Genomic DNA, 21,656 nt, shown 5'->3' with positions numbered 1-21,656 from the left:
ATTACTCGTTGCGATTTTCAATAATGGTTTACTTTTGGTTGCCGGTGTTGCCATTTCTAATATTCCTATCGTTTTCTGATGATTAGACACTGTTGCGATACTTTGGGAAGGCTTTTCTATTTGCTTTTTGAAGACCGGTGCCAGATCTCGGGACAAAAGTGGCCCTTCGGTCTGAGATTCTTTTTCCACTGTAGCCGGGGGTGCTGGTTTGAGACGGGACAGAACGTCTTCTAGCCTACTCAGCTTTGCGTCCCATATATCACTCCGATCTTTATTCTTTTGGTCCAGCGCTGTAATATACCCTTCGACGAAAATCAGTTTGCTATGCATCATTGCAGTTAGAACCGAACTGTCTTTCAATGAATCATTAATTTCTTCGTATAGCTTACCGAAGGGTGCTAAGGTAATAGTGATATCTGACATGATAATTGGGAGATCTGTTTTTTTTAAGGAGAATCTTTATTGCCTGGAGCTGCAATTTCGCTGAGCCTTCGATTTTTTGGGGGTGATTTGAGATGGGGTGTTTGTTGAGATGCTTGGTTTGAAGCTTGCATGTGACCGTCCGGGCTGAAAGTCTCCACGTCTGGGCTCCGATGGTCTGGCAGAGGGTGTATATCTGGTGACATCACGTATGGGCTGGATTTTCGTTGTGGGACCTTTTTAGGCATGGACGAGGTTTGCATGCCCTGTTCAGGGCTTTTAGGGCTGGATGATTTGGATGACTCGTGTTGATTGATCTCCATCATATGAGAGTTTTCCATGACAGATCGGTTAACACCCACTGTGTTGCTGCTTTTTCGATTTTTGTCACTTTCTATGTTCGGAGTGGTCATGTATTTTGGGTTTGATTCGCCCCTTTCAGGTGGCTCTTCATTTCTCGTGGCTTCCAAAACTTCTTTCGCTCCCATTAGTTGTTTTTTGCTGGCCGTTTGAATCTGGGCCTGGTTTGACAGCCCAGAGGTTAATTTCTGTGATTTGCTCACCAGCGGTAAATCCTGGATGGCCTCTAGAATTTCTGCGTCTGATAATTCTTTTGTTTGATCTAATTTTCTTTTGAATTGTTTGTTTATAAAGTCTTTCAGGGCACTGGAGAGAAGGGGAGCCGGTAATGTTGACTTTCCTGTTTTCCTGGCTCTATGTAGTTTTGTTTTTACATTTGTCGAGGTCATTTTCTTTCTTTTTTTACTTTGTTTGGGAGCTTCCTGCGAGTCTTTAACTGCTAATTCCGACGTGGTAGCTGTCTCCAAATGGGCGCTAGACAGATCTAGAAGCAAGCCCGTATGCAAAAGTGCGCATGGATTTCTTGGATGGACGGGCAAACCCACTGGGGTTCCACGAGGCGCATTCCCTGCTGCATCATCAATTCCCTGTGCAGAAGGTTCATCCCCAGCTGATTCTGGGGGGGCCGAGTGAAAGTCTATTTTGTTTGATGATTCTTGAGAGGCATGATACTGAGCCTCCACCGTACTTGTCGTTGCATTGCTGCTGGAAATTTTGTCCGTCGTGAAGCCCTTGGTGGGGCCCACTGATTCAGGCCACGAGACGGCGTCGTTCTGGGCGGGCTTTGTGCTCGAATTTTCCTCCTTACTCAAGCTCCTCACGCTCTGATTTCCTTGACAATCCGCGATGGAATTGTGGCTGAATTTCGTTCTTTGGGGTCAACCCCCATTACTCTCGCCTCCGAGATGCCCCTTCCCGTGGCCACACTCCCTTCGCCCACGGCCGGGTGCGCAGGAGCCCAGGACAACTTTCCCTCGACGGGTTAATCCCGTGCGCCGCTCGTCTCGTTTCTGAGACGGGGAGGCAGAGCCTGCCGGGCGGGGGAGTGGTTGCCGAAGGGAAGGGGGCGAAGTGGCTGTAATCCAGCGGAACACGAGGCATCCATGGGCCTCAAACCTTGGGTCTGTGCCGCCGGAGGGACCGGGGAAACAGGTATGTCAGGTAGTGTGTTCTTATTTGACTCAGTGATTTTACCGGGTAATTCTGTTTTTGCCACTTCTGAATCTGAAGTTTCCGACGCGTTTAAGATCGTATCGATCAAAGAGCTTGTTGATGTATTTATTGACTCAAAGGAAGTTGTAGAGCCACTCGGAGGTTCTGCCTCGGTCCTGTGGATAGTTTCGAGACCTTGATCGTTGTTTCCTGTGGCCCCTATTGATTGGGTCGGAAAAAAGATGATATTCGCCGTGTTTGTTGTAGTTTTAGTGGTCGGTGGTACGACTATCGTTGCTTTTGGCGGTAGTCGCTGTTCTTTCAGTTTTTTGATAGTCGGCGTAGATTTGGGTTTTGTTTTCTTGTTGTCAGTTGACTTCAGGGAACTCCGTAAAATTCAGAGGGATAACTCCGAGGAGGATTCCATTGTAATGGTGTTTGGTGTAATGGTGTTTGCGGACTGAAGAGGCTGAGTCTGAGATGTTACAGCCTGTTTTAGTGTCTCCATTTCCTCCATTGTCTGCAGCAGACTGCAGACGACTGCTCTCCCTCTGCTCTCGCTCCGCGGAAAATGACAGCCTTAAAGCACTTTTCACAGCGTAGACAGCGTAGAAAGACTGCAGACGACTGCTCTCCCTCTGCTCTCGCTCCGCTCACCGCTCCGCGGAAAATGACAGCCTTAAAGCACTTCTCACAGCGTAGAAAGACTGCAGACGACTGCTCTCCCTCTGCTCTCGCTCCGCTCCTGCTTATAGTGATTAGTGTCATAGAGAAAGAACTCCTGATCCTGTGCATTGCTTGCTTTTGTCGAGGATGCTTCACCGCAGCGTGTGATGTTGGATAACATTTTTGTCTCGAGGAAATCATTTCACTGGCTCCCTAGTAGAGCCTGCATTTAATGTAAAATATGCTGGTTCAGCCACACAACCTTGTTTAGCCACACTGCCACATATTTACAGGGTATAATATTGACATAAGTGCTCAGTTATCTTCACTAGGAGGTTCTTACATTGTTGAAATCTCTTATATTTTTCCTCTGTTTACATCACTACCGGAATCCTCCATCTGAGTTTCTAGGCCCCAAGCATTTGATGTTGAAATGGCCCTCAACGAGTTTATTCAGTAGGAATTGTGTCTTGCAAATGTGCTGCTGGAGGTGGAGGGCAAAGACTTCATGTTGGGTGGCTAGGAGAATTGGGATGTGCAAGGAGGGAGGAGACAGAATTTATATAGAGCGCAGAGGCAAAGACATTTGTTTGTGGTGCTCAGATGTCTTCTTGAAATATCCCCGCCCACAGGGACAGAAATGTACTTGGCAGAGAAAATGGTAAAATGGGAGGAGAAAGGCGCCTTCCACTCCTGGGTTCCTGCACTAAGCCCACTAGTTCATTTTCCAGACTCCGCTGAAATATAGATGTTTCAGGTTGAAACTGTCTTGGCAAAGTATAGGAGGGGTATATCTCAGGGGCAATGCACTCACCTTGGATGCAAGACGGCACAGAGCACCACAGGTTCGATCCCTGGGTCCGCGCTTGGAAAGCTCTAGGCATTAAGCACTTATAAATAACTAATTTTAATAATAGGCGAAGAAGGGTGGATTGCTAGTGCAGCGCGTGATCTATTGAAAGCACTCGGAGTGCATGTATTTTGATTTTGGAATGCAACTGTAACGTGAGTGTGGCCCCTGATTTGCTCAGACACAAGCCAAGTTAGCCTAATCTTGAAGCCAGTTGCTTATCCACCAGTTTCTCATTCACTCCTAATTAAGGTGCACCCATCAGCTGAGGTACAGTGCAGAAACCCAGTGTGCACTCACCTGCATATAACTCATCCGTCCTCGTGAACATTAGGGGCATGACAAATGTTTCGACCAATTACCCCTGTCTGAATTTATATAAATGGTAAACAGGGGGGCATTTACCTAGTGTCAGTGCACTACAGAGAAACACACATACACATTGGTGCTATTGGATCTTTTCTACCATCAGCTTGTATGCTATAAATGTGTGCCAACCCCAAAACTATTCCCACGTCCACACGCTGTACACCCGTGCATAAAACTGTTCTTATGCCCATCATCACAAGTAGCGCCTTTCCATTCCCAAAACATCCATCTACACAAAGGCCCATCCACTGATTGCCTATATGTCTTTCTTTCCATCCCAGCCCTCGAGTGTTGTGAAATATAGAGGTAACAGATCTCTGCTGACATCATAGTCCCTCATGCTATAGCAATCTCTGCCACCGATTGCAAAATAAAGGGTTTATAGGCAGAACATCTAGGGTGATTTTCAATTTCTGCAATAGAGAACCAGGCCAGTCAGTGATAAATCATTAATGCAATCGTACGTCTTGGACTCTGATCACAAACGGAGGATAGCACAGGCGCAACGCAAGACCACGCAGAGTAATAGAGGTTCGAATCCCGGATCTGCCATAAAAACCAAACTCAGGTACGTATTAGGGCGTAATAATAAACCAGTGAAATAAATAAACTATGTGGTGTTGTGAAGACAGGCAAAGCCTAGCAAAGTGAGAACTTGTAGTTGTCATTTAAGGGTCCTTGGGTATTATTAATCCATCTCTGGAGTGAATTGACGTGTAGAAATGCATGCTTTGGTTGTTGGTAGAGTGTACAGGCTGTAAACATGCTCTTGATGTAGTCTACATGTGAGAGGTTACCGCAGGCCAGGATGACTGGCCTGTGCACCCAGACCAGAGAGAGGTGTAACTTTGTGATGAAAGGCCAAGCCTGGGTGTTGTTAGGAAGGATTTTCCTTTTTGCAACTTTCCAATCATTGCATCAATGTAACCCATAGCTATTTGCTAAGGCTCGAGCCCTGCCCTGACGTTTGGAGGTAAGTAAAGTCGTTTTCCTTCACTTCCCTTGCATGGCTATCTTATTTTGGGGTCACTGGTCAGCCTGTAAGGTTATCAGTGCAAGGCGACCCCTGTTCCCCTTCATGATTCTCTCTTATTATTTAATGCAGCACACATCACCCTGCAATGAAGTGGTGCAGCGTTACTTTGTGCCTCTTTTTCTTTTTCTGTATTAACATTTTTACATATATGTGTAGATATTTTACATATATGTGTGTGGAAGTGTTTAAGTGATTACTCTTTTAATTCTCCTTTACCTGCTTAGAGTTAAAAGCCTAATAAATTAGTATATTTTTGTAATATTTTATTTGAGTGCTTTGTGTGGTTAACTGTAGTGCTATAGCTTCTCCAAGCAGAGAGTGGGGGAAGGTCTCCTTCGTCTGGCGCCTCCCTTTGGAACAGCCTCCCTGCCCCTCTCAGACTTGAGCCAGACCTCCTTAAATTCTGGAAACTTCTCAAAACTCTGCTTTTCTCCACCTCTTTCCCTCTTTCCCTTCCTTGCTAATCACACCACTGCCACTGAGACTGGTGGCCTGGTCTTCATGAATCTCACAGGATACCAGGCCCTCTACCGAGTCGACACCAGCACGCCCTGCCCCCCAGCACTGACTGCTGCGGGCCCCCTACCTGGCGGCTGTGCATCCCACCCTTGGGATTCGTCCGCCCTCACACTTAGCCTGAGGACCTCCCTTTGCTCCCCTTGGCACTTACTTCCCGGGCCCACACCAGCACTTGTCCATTCCTTGCTCCCTCACCGGCACCCATCCCTTTCTCCTGCACTTCTTTTCACCACACTTGCCCGTCTGAGTGTCACAAGTCCTAGTAGGACCACAATTGTATATTTACTGTTTTTCCAATGTAATTTACTCCCCTTGTTCCCGCCCTACTTTGCCTTGTGGCGCCAGGAAATGCCAGTCTGTTGTATAGATGCCTAACAAATGCTCAATAAATAATTAAAATATTCTGGTCTGTGAATTGCAATATTAATACAGTGCTCAATTCAGTATTATTTAAATTCACACAGTGAATTCATTAATGTTTATCTTAACAACTAACATTAAAAATCAACAGTACATGATTTAATTAAAATTGAATAGACTGTATACTTTCGAGTATTTAGCTAACTGTCCTCTGTTGGGAACTAATTGGATTGATCTTCTATCCCCATTCGAAAAATAATTTCATCAATACCATCAGACCCATAAATGAACAGTGAATTCAATATAATTAAGCTGTGAAGAAAGTTAAATGTGCTACACAGTACATGTAGTGATGTCCATATTCTTATATAGATTGTTTTGACATATGCTCAACATTTTTCTGTTCTTATAACTCAATCTCCATTCCCCTTTGCAATATTAATTCCAAATGGTAATACATTTTTTGATGAATAGTAAGCTTTATAGTTCATCCTTAAAGTATGGCATCTCATTGAACCTGTTTCTCGTATCCAGAACTTTAAAAAGGTTCATACTTGTTGGTTTTAAATTCTTTCTTATCTGCTATTAACAAAGTTCACACAAATATAATTTAGTTATACGGGAAGATACTCCCAGTAACTACACAGTAAAGTGAGTTTTTTTCCCCCGGTACGGACTGCGGTGACACCTCAGTCATGGGTAGACATATCTCAAATGTTGGGATGGCTATAACGGCCACCACTGGCAACTCGGTAAAAATCTTCCTCTATATTTCGATATACTTGTGTGAACCTCATTAGTAGCAAAATCAGAACGAATTTAAAACCAAAAATAAGAACGTTTTTTAAATAAGAGAAACATCCATCTAAGGGCTCAATGAGCAGCCCTAATGTATGGACGAATTATAAGGTGACATTTTTATAATTCTTCAAGAATGGGATTAACTTTTGAAATTAATATTCCAAAGAGTAAGGGAGATTGAGCACCTCAGTGTGCAATTGGCTTTGTTCTATATCCAGGGAGTGGATTCCGCTACCAATAGAGAATACTATGTATTGTATAGCACATTGTACTTGCTTCACAGATTATTTTAATTGAATGTAATGTTCATTTGTGAGTCTGATGGTGCTGATGAAAAGATTTGCCAAATGGTGATGAAAAATTCTATATAAATAACTCCTCAGAGGACGGTAAGTTAAATATAGAAGTAATACAGCCAGTCCAATTTAATTTAAATCATGTACTGATCATTTTAAATGTTAGTTGTTAAGATATATGTTAATGAGTTCTGTCTGTGTGTGTGTATAAAAGAGATTGAAATGAGCACTGTACTAATTCTGCAATTCACATATGGACAGGTTTATTGGCATATAGCGGGGATAGAGACCAGGCAGTTCTGTCATGGTGTATGGTCCCGAGATACTGCAATTATATTCTATATTAAGTGTACTACTACATTATTGCCATTTCACCTGAAGTGAGCCTTACTGCTCAGTCTGCGTTATCTTGATAGAGTTTGGCTATACCTAAGTGGTAATTATGCGGTTCACTAACTAGGGTTCCTATAAGAACACTTAGCCAGGTCTGGTTCTGGAAATCCATCTCTATAGGGGTCAAGTTATCAGACCTAGCAGGCTTAAGACCTAATTGAAGGAGCTCAAGACAGGTGTTAGGACGTATGCATTGTACTCTGAGATCTAGGGAAGAAAATAGATGTCTAGCAGAATGTGCTTAGGCTGAGACTCAGAACATCTGGGCTGTAATACCAAATCTGGAATTAATTGCGATCTTGTGTTGACAGGTCAAGGAAAAACAGCTGACTTATCCATAAGAGATATACAAATACAACATTTATAAGCAGTTAGAAGGTCTATATAAAATACAATGAAACACAACAATGTAAAAGAAAGACAGAGCACATTAGGTCTCACTTTGATCCCATGATCTCTGGTGGACTCCCAGATAAACTTCTTGCTGATCCCACCAGCTCCAATGACGAGAACCTCCTTCCCCTCCATGATGTAGTATTGGGATCTCTTCACCATAGTCTGGATCAACAGGCTGGATGTTGACTCTGACCCAGACGATGCTGCTGACACGTGAGGGCGATTCATTGACTCAAACAGTCCACAAGTCTCCAGACAGAGGTGGCAATTCACGCCTAGAGCGACAGGGGTTATGACCTGGTCTACAGAGGTCAACATGAAGTCAACACCTAAATGGAGGAAAGGACAAGTGGGTTAGCTAGCACACCTTTAACTAGAAATGCCTGAATGAAATCTAGGATGTATGTACTCCTCAATGTTATTCATTGAATGGGACTATATCAAGGGAATTATCCCTCGTTACAGGAAACACAAGAAGGAGTTATTTAATTCAACCATGAAATGATCAGAGAGGTGTTAATGATGAGGACTTACAATGCGAACATTCAGCACAGAATATGGCATAGCAAATGTCTGTCCTTAAATGAAGCATTCTCAATAACTCACAGGACACATATTTGCTGGGACACTTCCTTGATGTTGAGTACCTGAGGGGTGTATTATAACAGAGAGAAGAAGCAATAGGAAAAAGTGAAGAAGAGAATACATCAGAGGATGGTGCACAGAACATGGGCTTTTCATTGTTGGATTAAGAGTGTATTTTATAGGTGAAAGGCAATTTAAGGACATGAAAAACAAAGTGAAGATGTATAAGAAGTGATTAGCAAAAATCTAAGGTTTGGATTATTGGAACATTTAAAAAAATAAAGGACACCCTGATACTATTCATAATAGTTGCTGACTATAGAGGAGAGACACAAAGAGTTATTGATGCTTGACAACTCTAGAGGGATACTCAATCAACATTTAAGCATTACATGCATGTACACATAAAGATATCTTAAAGAAAGAGGCCACTACTATTATAAACATCTCTTGAAATCAAGGGAATAGGCCAAGCAAGCTTCATATTTTGTGAACAACACATAATAGGCACTAGCTATTCTAAAGCCACCCTAGGGCATACTGTTCTTGTCAGAATATCTGATGGCAAACTCAGAAAGTGTACAGATGTAGGCAGTTTAAAATCTGAAATGTTTATTTTTTTATTTCTTTATTTATGCGCTTCTGGTTATAAACAAATCTTTTGCACAAGGTTTGAAATGTTTATAACTGCCATTTACTGACTTATAATGGCAATGTTGTCTACTTTACGCACTGAAGGGGTCTTTTCTACTTTAGACTTCTCGGCTACATCTAACTAAATTGGTTTTCATTCTGAGTATAGGTAATTCACTTCTTTTACAGAAAGAAGGTGGAACAGACCAGAAATGTGAGGTGGAGAAACAAGCTGATTGGGGGTTCACAAGGAGCCCATAGAGGAGGAAGGAGGTAGAAGAAAGAAACGGGAAGGAGAGGAATAAGAAAAAAGTAGAGTAGATGAGATGAAAGGTGAAGAGGGGACAGCTATGGTACCCAAAACTAAAATCATTCACCATGCCCTCTAATGGTGGTGAGAGCTTGGACTTCAGTTGAAGGAGTGGGGGAGACTGCTATAAAAGACTTGAACCTATAACAAAAGGGGTTCAGCAAAGACACATATTTGTGGGGTCCAACAAAGTATAAGAGTCTGATGTCTGATCCCTGTCAAAGGTGATTCACAGCACTAGTGGTTGTGGTGGCAAGTTTCAAGCCAACAAGAGAAGCAACGTAACATTCTGAAAAGAAAAGGGCAAGGCAGGAAATCTCCCAAGAGCTACCAAGAAATCATTGCCAGTGCACACAAAATCCCTGAGATGATGAGTGACTGTTTGCTGCCATAAAGGGCAGAGTTATACTGGAAGAGGGCGCGAAGGACAAAGGACCACAATCCCAAAATAGGCAGATACGTTTCTAGCCATTTCTAAAGTTGGCCACCCTGTGACCCAATTGAAACCCAATACCCCGTTTTTATCTTATTTTGATAATCTAGTTCACCTATACTTTCTGATTTGAGTCACCTGATGATCCCTCAGTCGTGACAAAGGATCTTTGGTGACTGTCAAGGATATTGAATGTTGAAAATGAGTGGGACACAGTGAGTGGTTCAAGAAGAGTGGTTCAAGAGGAGCGTGTGGGACTTGGGTCAAGTGGCTCTGTTTCTGCCAGGTTCGGCACTTCTCTTTCATCATTCAGGGTTTTCTTCACCCTCCAAGTGATAACCTGCCTATGAAGACTTCGTTTTGCAGTTATCTGAGCTCACTGCAGAGGGCCCTATTCGGTAGAAGACCATGGGTATTGATGGTGCAGGCACTATTCGGTTATCCATATGGCCTGCAGATCTTCTGAACAGGGGTAGGTGCTCTCGGCCCTCAGGAGGGACCATTGAATTGGACCACAGTGTTCCTCCTTGGTGGGAGGGAACCTTTCTGAATCTGCTCCAGGGTGGTCAAGGGTGGTATTCCAGCCTCTACTGCACTCACCATTACAGGTACCTGCCCCAGGCCTCCGTGTACAAGACTGTGGGTTCGTGGCTGTGGCCCTGGGTGATGCTTCACTGACCTGCTTACTAGCCCGGCACCTTTGAGGTGACAGGAATCTGATTCACATTGGGGTCAGAGTAATGTCAGCCCCAAAGAAATGTAACCTACAGAAATGCAGTACACCTGCCAACAGTTATCTGGGCCCAACTTACCACTTCAACCTCTCTAACCAGTACCTGCTCATCTAACCAACCTGTATCTCAAATAAACATGGCTCCTGTGTGAGCAATAGGAAAAGCAGAGCAGCTTATCATAATTGCTGCTAAATGAAGTAGAGGACTTACTCATTAATGACTGAGATAGAAGGTACGTTGAGACCCAGTCTCATAGCTGATAGCCAAAAGAAAAGCTAAGAAACAGTGAAGCTAGAATGAAAGGAAGCACCCAAGAAAGTTAACCTACAGAAACAGGAGCAAGCCGTCCAATATTTCCCTCAACTCCATGCAGTTTTTTAGGCATACAGTGGCCTTCAGGTTTCTAGGATTTTTTAACTTAAAAAGATAGAAACTCACACATTTTGTGTGCTCTCAGCTTCCTCTGATTATCCATTAACCCCTTTATAGTGTAAAAGGTTGGGACACTGTTTAAGAAGTTTCTGTTAGAAGTATTTAATCCAACATCTGCTATTCCGGGGAGAGTGTGTGAAGATATCCCCTTAAAGTGCTTCCATCTACTGCCTAGAGATATTGCTGCATGCGAAAGAGCAGGTTCTGATAGGTTTTTAAAAAACATTAGGAATCACGTTCCTGAAGTTTTTCTATAAAATGTTTGTCCAGCTGTACCCAGTAGTGCTATACGGGATATTTCTGAACTTGCTAACATTCTTTTCATTACAGAGAGGGTTCCTTATTCGTTTGACTCAACACATAAGCAGAGAGCCCTTTGGTGGCCATTGAAGTGAAACACTTTTATGTGTAAGTTGTATCAGACACAAATTTCAAATCAACATCACTTGCTTAGGGAGATACATTGTGTTCATCTTCTGCTTGCTCTGCAGTTTACCCCATTTTGTGCACTATCCACTTTTTTACCCCAGTAACAGGCTACACCTAGAACTAATGAGTAGCCAGCCACAAAGACAGCAGCCCATGCGTGTGGCTTTACGAAGTAGGGTTTTGAGAACAAATCATACACACCAGCTCAACCTGTCTAACCAGTATCCCCTCCGTCTACCCACCCTATGTTAAAAATGCAAATAGCGTCTTTGCGAGTAATGGGAGAAGAATGCAGACTTACCCTAATTGCTGATAAGGGAAGGAGAAGACTCACTGCTCAATGGCTGAGATAGAAGGGAAGTTGAGATCCAGTCTCATAGCTGATAACCAAATGAAAAGGGAAACTTAGTAACAGCTAAGCTAGAATGAACGGTCGGATGCCGCATAATTGAAATGGGAAAGAGAAGATGGGCTAAGCAATGGAGCAGATGGAAAAAGAGAAGCTGGTCAAAGAGATTCAAGAAGCCAATACATGGACAACCACTACTGGCCAGGCACCATGCATCGCCAACCATCTTCTGCAATGAGTGTCTCTGAATCGAGTTAGTTGTAGATTAAGCTGCCCTGCTCTGTCTTTGACTTGGAGGATAGAATCAATTCTACACCAACCTTCTTCTTATGTTTAAACTGGTGATCCCATTATGATGTACAAGTTGCTTACCGAGTATTTCAAGTAACCAATGCATGTTTTAGATCCTTCGATCTAGTGACTAACTGGTGGCATCAATACTAGTTACATGTTTCTCTCTAAGGGCTAATCTGGCAGTGTCATTAGGAAGCTAAGGCTTTGAGACCAAATTTCTAAATTTGGATGCTTCTGTGACTTCTAAAATCTCTTCTTTCATGTTAGGCAATCTCGTTTTTGGGACTTTGACTGTAATTTGTGACAAATCGTATTACTTTTCAGGAATCCAAGTAGAAAACCCTGGGCTTCTACCAGTAGGAGTGTGTCATCCTCACCAATGATGTCAGTCTGTGCCCTCCTGCCTCCCCGTTGCTCAGGTAACAGGCCTGCCTCCATCTCAATGACAGCCTCCATGGCTGTCTGAGCCATCTCCATGATCTGGAGGTCAATGGCCTTTCTCTGGGCCTCATCACGAACCCCCCACTGCTGCAATGTTGTCTCCAGGGTCTGTGGGATTGAGGTCTTGTGGTTTAGTGGTTTATCGACACGTCCAACTGCACAGATCACCTGCAGGAACAGAAACAAACAAAGAAATACCTGAGATGGACTGGTGAGGAACTCTTCGCCAGCGCTGGTGCAGATTGAGCTGTAATGAGACCTGTGTTTGCCAAATCAAACCCCGTTCTGTTTCTGACATCTGGACCAGACAGTCAGATTGATTGCACTTTAGAACATGCAAGAAAACCTATTGTTCTATTGTCAGTTCTTCAGCTCAACCAGGCCCTTATTTTATGTTACACAAGATTAATCTATATGATCCTTTATTCACACCTTTGTAGCCTTTCAAATCTGCTTTTTATTTTACTTTCAGAGCCAATCAGAAACTGCTGTTCTTTAAAATTCACAGTCAGTCACTGTGTTTACCCAATGCAGAGCATGTTAATCTCAAACACTCAGAGACCCCAAAACACTAATGAGAGTCCCTGTAATCTTAAATGCTGCAGCAATGATGGTACAGGAACACCAATATTAAGGGCTAGAAATAGCAAGATGCATACACTAGTGAGTGAGTCACTGAACTAGAAGTGGAAGACTAGACACTCTAAACAGGCGAGTGAATGCCCAGTCCCTTTATTATATGATGTGACCCTAACATGTGGTGACTCCTAAGGGATGCCTTCTGGCCTACCCTCTTTGTGTGGATGCTGCAGGAATGGTGATAAAAGTGCATAGACACTGAAGTCCCATGGTTATCATTGTCTGGTCTCATCATTAATGAGAGATATACATATATACTTTAAAAAAGAGTTACCGTAACTCTAACAAAAAAAGGTTTACACATAGTACAAATAACAGCATTACGGCACAAACACTCACTCTATCCAACTAAACATTCAACCGTTGATATATAATCACTTACTCATGCCACTAAAAATCAAACCTTAACACTCACTTGAACTATGGTATTGATGTAAGTTGCCTAATATTTAAAATGAGTTGTAAGGATGAATGTGTGTTGTGCCGTAAGAGGATGTGGTGTTAATGGGTGTGGCATAAGAGCATGTGGCATTAAAGCATATGGCGTAAGAGCATCTGTTGTAAGAGCATGTGACCTAAGAGTATGTGTTGCAAGAATCTAGTGAATGGCCCTCATTACGACCCAGGCGTTGGACCATGGTGCTAACAGCACCATGGTCCATGCCGGTAACTTACTGACTCCGCCATGGCGGAATGGGGAATTACCGCCCCATTCCGAGGTTGGCGGGGCGGTAATTCCCCATGCTGCCATGGCCCTTCCCCATTCCCATTTTTGCCCCATAGGGCTCAATGGGAATGGGGAAGGCGCTAAGTACGGTGCCGCAAATTGCGGCACCGTACTTAGCACCAAGGTCCCTTTGCGTGTTGGTTTTTTAACGCCTGCTAAAAGCAGGTGTTAAAGTGCCACCCGCAAAGGGACCTCGTAATCAGGCGTTAAGGGTTTAACAGCGCCGCCACCTTTTACGGCGCCATTAACCCCTTAACGCCTAGGTTGTAATGAGGGCCTATGTGTCATAATTATGTGTGTCTCAAGTGTGTCATAAGTGCGTGTAATAAGTCTGTGCAGCATAAGAGCTTGTGGCATAAGAACATGTGGCATAAGATTGTGTGCAGTAAATGTGTGTGCCGTAAGCATGGTGCTTAAGACCACATGGCTTCAGAGTATGTCGCATAAGAGTGTTTGGTGTAAGACTGTGCATCATGAGAGTGTGTGTCATAAGAGTTTATGTTGTTTGTATGTTGTAAGTGTGTGCGTTGTAAGTTTATGTCATAAGAGCGTGTGGCATAAGAGTGTGTGACGTAAGTGCACGCAGCATAATAACGTGTGCCAATAGAGCACATGGCGTCAGGGTATGTGGCTTAAGAGTGTGTGGCGTAAGCATGTGGTGTAAGAGTGTGTATCGAAAGAGTGTGTGTGTTCCATAAGTGTCTGTAGTGTAAGGTTATGTTTTGTAAGAGCATGTGGCACAAGAACATGTTGAGTACGTGCGTGTATTAAAAGTGTGTGTCTGTGTTATACATGTCTGCTGACTAAGATGTACTAGTGTTTTGTGCGTAAGTGTCTTGCTTGTTGAGTATGGTGTACAAGTCGTGTATGCGTTTTTTGGTATAAATCATATGAAAAGCACATTCCATATATGTCTCGTATATGTATGAAAGCTCCCATTAAAGTGATGTTTGACTTTGATGTGAGTTTGTATATATATAGGAGGCAAGTAAGAGATATGCAAATTGTATGTCCATACAATTAACATCTCCTGTATGTCTCATGTTTTATAATTAGGCGTTTCTCCCTCTATCTAGGAAAGTTGATTCTGGGTGTCTTGAGGTTGCTGTGTGTTTGAAATGTAGGTGTTGCTCCCTCTATCCCTCTACCTAGGCTTATTCCCCTCTATCCAGAAAACTCGCTTCTAGGTGTCTTTACTTATTCTGCTGTATAATGAAATCTAGGCCTTTTCCTTTTATCGTGGACACTTGAATCTAGATGATTGCATTGCTGTTGTGTTGAAGTTGGGTGTAGTGCACTGCAGTTTCTCCCTCTCTCCCTTTCTCCCCCCCTCATTCTCTCCACACTCTCCCTCAATGGTTCTTTCAATCTCCGCAACCTTCTCTAACTGCTACTCTATCACCTAGCCTATCTCTCTTTCGAAGTCTGGAAGGGAAAGGTTCAAGAAGGAGCTCCTGGTCTCCAATCCTGGCCTGCCCATCACTGACACCTATGTCAATGCTTTTTCCAAGCAGACTGTCACTGACATCCTCTTTGTCATTCCACCCCTCCCCAGACCTTTGGATTCCCCATTTGGTCTCAGTGCTCCCCCTTTCTCTTCCTCGTCCATTATTGGTGGCACCCATTGGGAAGTAGTCTTGACATACGCCCCTTCCTCTAGGGCCAACATTAATCTTTGCCTGAATGGCACTGTCAAGGTCCAGGGCTCTCAGCCCAACCTCCTTCTTCTTGATAGGCATCTACCATCTCTCATCAACTTCCTCCCTTCTCCTGCCACTCCTCCTTCTGCCTCCCTTTTGGCCCCTCTGCCACCACCGATGGGTGTACCACATTCCTGTACAAAGGTGGCAACCTTCTCCACCTGCTCCACTTAGCTACCCTCAACTGACGCTCTGCCATCAACACTTCTCTGACATCTGCCACCTCCTTGAAGACCTCAACGTCCTTGCTCTCACTGAGATGTGGTTCACGTCTAGCTCGGTCATGAGCTTTGACACTCTCCTCACAGAAGCCTACAAGATCCTCTCTAAGCACAGGCCTAACCGGACCGGGGCAGAGAGGCCCTGATCTTCCCTGAATGGGTCCCTGCTACTATGATACCCACTCAGTCCTACTCCTCCTTTGAATGCCTCGTCTGAAGGCTTGGTGTCTCTCCTACCCTCTCATTAACTCCAGCCACCATCTACAGGCTACCTGGCCAGTCTCCCTCTTCATCTCAGAGTGGTCTGACCTCAGCTCTTCTCTCCTTGCCTCCACCTCCAAGTTTTTCCTCCTCTGAGGCGTCAATATTCACCTTGACTCCCTTGATGCAGCCTCTGGAATCTTCCGCAACCTCTGTCACTCTTTCCCTCTCCATTCTTCTTACCGGTCCAACGCACTCAGCTGGACACACCTTGGATGCTCTCATCTCAACTGACATCCCCATCTCCAACCCTCTCACTACACCTCTCTCCTGGTCTGATCAGGCTCTCCTGTCCTCACACCTGGACCTCCTGGGTCCCCCACCTAGGCCCCCGCCCACACTGCCAGCCGCCTTCTCGTCATTTGACCAATGACGCGAGTGTCAGTTGCTGCTTCTTTTCAGCCACCTTCATTCCCCCTCCCACTCCTGCCACTGACTGTCACCCTGACTCTGCCCTTACTAACCATCAACTCTCCATCTCCAACACTCTGGACATCCTTGCTGCTGTCATGAGGATCCACGTGAAGCCTGCCTCCAAGCGCAACTCCTGGTATAACTCCGACCTGGCTCCTCTGAAACGCAAGTGCAGAGCTGCTGAGTGGAAGTGCAGGCTTCGAGCACATCCTCTGACAGACTGGCATGCCGCCTGCTCCTAAGGCAATACAGATTATCCATCCGCTCGAAGAAGAGGGCCTATATCCAAGCCCTCATCTCTGGGGCCACTAACAACACGGCTGAACTTTTCAAAATATGCAAGGAACTCGCCAATCCTATTACAGTATCCATCTCTCCTCTGCCTTCCCTGGCCCTCTGCACTGTGCTGGCCTCTCACTTTAGCACTAAATCTCAGGACATCCTGTCCTCACTCTCGTCTATACCACCGCCTCCTCTCTCACCCTCTCTCAGGCCCCCGTTGCCCCCCCTCTCCCTTTCGATCCGTCTCTCCTCTTTCTCTCCCATATCACCTGATGAGGTCTCTACCCAAGTCCGCTCTCTGAAAGTCTCTTCTAAACAGGTGCTCCCATCTTCCTCCAGGAGGATCAAGGACACCAGTGCCTCCCTTGCTCCAGTCTTGGCTGATTTCTGCAATCACTCCTTTGCTACTGGATCCTTCCTGCTACTCCTCAAGCACTCCCTTGTGCACTCTCTCCTCAAAAAGTCTTCCACTAACCCCTTCTGTCCAGCTAACTACCACCCTATCTGAATTATCCCCTTCCTGGGCAAACTCTTGCAGAAGCCGGCCATCTACCAACTTATCCACCACACTAAATCTATTGGTTATCGCCACGACAACCAGTCTGGCTTCAGAGCAGCCTGAGGCATGGAAACTGCACTACTGAATCCCTGTGAAGACTTTCTCTCTAATCTTGATTCCAATTCCCCTTTCTTTCTCATCCTTCTTGACCTATCCTCTGCCTTTGATATGGTTAATCATGCCACCTTTATAAATCGGCTCTGTGATACCCTTAGCATCATGGACATGGCACTGGACTGGTTGACCTCCTGCCTCTTTGACCGACCTTCCCAGGTTCAACTAGGCCCTTTTCTCTCCTCCATCTCACTCGCCAGCTGTGGTGTCTCTCAGGGCTCTATCCTCTCACCATGGTGGCTTTGCAACATCTACCTTGCCCCTCTAGCCCATTTGATCTCTGCCTTCTCTCTTAACCTCCAGTGTTATGCAGACAACATGCAGCTTTCCTTCAAGCTGCCCTCCACTGCCTCCTCCTTTGCCACTCTCATTCCTGACTGTCTGTCTGCTATTGAGGCATGGTACACTGCTACTATCTCTGCCTTAATGCCAGTAAAACTGAGATCCTTCTTATTGAGACCCCAGCTCCCTCCTACCCTCCTACACTCTGGCTGCCCTCCATTGGCACTCCCCCATTACCCTCCTGTGAGGCTAAAATCCTTGGTGTCATCTTCAACTCTTCTCTCTCCTCACATCGCGGACCTTGCCAAAAAGTTCCACGTTCAGCTGCACCTCTTCTGAGGCATTCTGTGTTTCCTCACCTTCTCCCAGAAACTCAATGGGCCTCATTACAAACCTCCCGGTATGGAAACAACGGTGGCGGTAAACCCGCCGCCACTGTTGTTTCCATGCCGGGCGATCACAACTCCTGCAGGCAGGAGGTGATGTTCCCGCCAGGTCTGACCTGGCGGGTTTAACACCGCCCGCCTGCAGGCGGACGAGGGAACACCGGCAGCATTACGAGATGATGCCGGTGTTTCCATGATCCCCATTCCCATTGAGTCCCATAGGACTCAATGGGAATGGGGATTAACACCATTCTGCCTCCGTGATTCCCGGAAAACCGGGGTTGTAATGCCCCGGTAATTCCGGGAATCACAGAGGCGGAATGGTAATACGAGTCCGGCGGTAACCAGGCGGTTTTACCGCCTCGGTTACCGCCCGACTCGTAATGAGGCCCAATGTCTCCAGAGCTCTGGTCCTCTCCAGGCTGGACTACTGCAACAGCCTCTTCTTAAATCTGTCTAACTCCTCCCTTCGCCCCCTTCAACTAATCCAGAATAGGACTGCAAGACTTATCCTTGGCCTCAAGCCCAGGGACCACATATCTCCAGCCCTAAAATCTCTCCACTTGCTCCCAGTTGCTGTGAGGATCAAGTTCAAGACCATATACATCATCCACAAGGCTTTCCGGGGCCTGGAAACCTGCTACACCCAACTCTCTCTCTCTCCCTAAATACCTCCCTGCTAGCGACCTTCGGTCTTCTAGCCCCAACTCTCTGCAGATCAGACGCTTCTCTAAGCAGAGAGTGGGGGGTAGATCTCTCTCCTCCATTGGTGCCTCCCTCTGGAATGGCCTCCTGCCCCTCTCAGACCTAAGCTGGATCTCCTTAAGTTCCGGAAACTTCTCAAGACCCTCCTTTTCTCCTTCCCTCTCCTCCTCCCCTGATAATTGTCCCCCTCTGCCTCTTTTGACTGGCTGCCTGGTTCCTCCAGATTTGTACAGGGCACCGAGCCCTCCTCGACCAGTCTACCCCAGCACTTGGTCTCCTCTGACCCCCATGCCCCCTTTCAACACTTGCCCTTCCGGGTTCCCTCCCCCCTGCACTAGCTTGGCTCGACCTGCACCCCTTGTGCCCATCCAGCCCTGTCCCTCGCAATTAGCACATGGACCTTCTCCCCCTGCACTCTCTGCATTCCCCTGGCACTTGTCCACCTGGCCTCCCCTTGGCACTCGCAATACTCATGGACCCTCCACCCTGACCATCACTTCCTCCTTCCCCTCCCCCCAGCACTTCTTGTTACTGCACTTGCTCGGTCCGAATTACACAAGCCCTTGTATGACAGTTTTTGTTTTCCTTCATCCCTGCCCCTCCTTTGTCTTGTTGCGCCTTGAAACACCTTGCTGTATAGGTGCATCATAAATACCCAATAAATCAAATAAAATGTACGCATGAAAACTGTCATCAAAGTGAGTCTTCATATGTATATTAGTGTATATGGATGAAATGTACATCTACACGCACACATACAGTTTGTGTAAAGGAAGTACATTCATTCTGAGCATGTCTTATACTCTTCCTATATGTATGAAGGCTCACATTAAAGTGAGGTCTAACTTTGATGTGAGTTTTTATATGTGTGGGTGGTGTATAGGAGTTTTACATTTTGTACCTGAACACAATTTACATCTTGTATCTTACTTATATGCATATAAAAACACAACAGTCGTGACTTCGATGTGATTTTTGAAAATATATATTAGTGTACATGTATGAAATGTACATCTCCTATAGTACAGTATTTGTAGAAGAACATTCACTCTGCACACCTCTTACATGCCTCGTGTACATATGAAAGCTCACATTAAAGTGAGGTCTAAGATTGATGTGAGTTTTTATACGTGTAGGAGGCATACAGGAGTTTTACATTTCATACATGTACACAATTTACATCTCCTTTACATCTCATATACATATAAAACCTCACATCCAAGTCAGTCTTTACTATAATGTAAGTTTTTATAAGTATAGTAGTGTACGTGCATGAAATGTACATCTTGTATCAGTACATGTGCAGTGAGAGCATGTGGCCTAAGAGCACTCGTGTGTAAGCGTGTGCGGTGTAAGAGTGTGGCATGAAAAGCATGGGCTACCAGTACATGGTGTATGAGTGCATAGCATGAGTGTGTGTGGCATAAGAGCACATGGTGTAAGAGCATTTGGCATAAAAAAGATGTGGCATTAGTGTGTGTTATTCAAGTGTGCTTTGTAAGACAGTGGGCCCCATTTGGAGTATGCCAGTCTAGAATTAACATGCCAGTAATTCGGTTTACCAGCACGTTTCTGGACCGGTATATGCCAAGTTTGCTGCCAGTCGGGTGGCCTGATTTACCTCCAGCCAAGAGCTGGAGGAGGCACCCCACTGGCCAACACAGCTGGTAATACCGGCAGTCCCACCATGGAGTCCTGTGGACTCCATGGAATGGGGATTAACCTAATGTTGCCGGCACCTGTAATATGCTGGTAAGTCTGTATGCCGGTATCCCACTGGATTTACTAGCGGGATACCAGCAAACTCATAATGAGCCCCAGTGTGTTGTAACTGTGTGTGTCATAGGTTCATTTGCTGTAAGCATGTGTGGCGTTAGATTGAGTTTTGTACATGTGTGTATCACAAGTGAAGGGCACAAGAGTACATGGTATAAGAGTGTGTGACATAAGAATATGTGGCATGAGAGTACATGGCGTAAGAACTTGTGTCATAGAGTGTGTGTCGTAAGAATGCACGGCATAAGAGCGTGTGTCATACGACTGTGGGCTGTTAGCATGTGTGGCATATGAGTGCATAGCGTAAGAGCATGTGGTGTAAGAGCATGTGGTGTAGGGCTATGTCGTTACAATGTGTGTCGTAAGTGTGTTGCAAGTGTGATTGGAAAGTGCGGTGTGTGAGTATGTGGCGTAAGGACATGTGTTGTAAGAGTGTGTTGTATGTGTGTGTGGTGTAAGGGGTATCAGAAATATGAAATGCACATGTCCCATGTACCTCCTATTTGTATGAAAACTCACAATAAAGCAAGGTTTGACTTTGATGTGAGTTGTTGTACATTTTTATACGTATAGAATGCATATAAGAGTTTTACATTTTGTACATGCACGCAATTTACATCTCCTATACATAACAAAACTGTCATCAAAGTGAGTTTTCATACGGATATTAATGTAAAAATGTGAAATGTTCATCTCCTGCACGTACGTGTACAGTTAGTATAGAAGATGCACATTCATTCTGCCCATGTCTTATACGCCTCCTGTACCTATGAAAGCGCACATAAAAGTGAAATCTAACTTTGATGTGAGTTTTTATACTTGTAGGAGGCGTAAAGAAGTTTAATATTTAGCATATCTGTGCAATTTACATCTTGTACATTTCTTATATACACATGAAAACTCACATGAAAGTCAGTGCTGACTTTGATGTGAGTTTTCATGCATATGGTAGTGTAGATGTATGAAATGTAAATCTTCTACACGCACGTATATGGTTTAAATAAAGAATGCACATTTATTCCATGCATGCATGTTCTGTAGTTAAATCTTCAACCTTGAATATCTTCAAATTGTCCAGCTCAATTTCCTAAAATTGTTTTCAGTGGTCCGAAACATGTTAAGATATAGGTGCATGTCAAGAATTCAATGCAGCCAGTTTTAAGGGATTGGATACATCTTTTTCATTCCCCTGTGGGAAAACTCCATATTAAAAACTGTTCAAAATGCAATTAAAACAATATGTGCCTCATTACGAGTTTGGTGGTATCTGGGTGGTAAATCCGCCCAGATAGCACCAAACTGAACTACTGTTACTGCCACTTGGCAGATTAC

The 21,656-nt window shown here is 44.7% G+C and overlaps 1 protein-coding gene across 2 annotated transcripts in view; it reads right to left on the bottom strand.

Annotated features, from left to right (window-relative positions):
* Nucleotides 1-21,656, bottom strand: part of CARNS1 (carnosine synthase 1) — a 240,657-nt gene that overhangs the window by 16,770 nt on the left and 202,231 nt on the right. For both annotated transcript variants that reach the window (XM_069628961.1, XM_069628962.1), the window contains 2 exons: nucleotides 12,195-12,426; nucleotides 7,664-7,947 (listed from right to left, as the gene is read on the bottom strand). In XM_069628961.1, coding sequence (XP_069485062.1) covers nucleotides 7,664-7,947; nucleotides 12,195-12,426 — 516 coding nt within the window. The remainder of the gene's footprint in view (nucleotides 1-7,663; nucleotides 7,948-12,194; nucleotides 12,427-21,656) is intronic.

The sequence above is a fragment of the Ambystoma mexicanum genome, chromosome 12 (assembly GCF_040938575.1).
Source record: "Ambystoma mexicanum isolate Mex_15411 chromosome 12, UKY_AmexF1_1, whole genome shotgun sequence".
Lineage (NCBI taxonomy): Eukaryota > Metazoa > Chordata > Amphibia > Caudata > Ambystomatidae > Ambystoma > Ambystoma mexicanum.
This window is presented reverse-complemented; position numbering and strand designations above follow the sequence as displayed.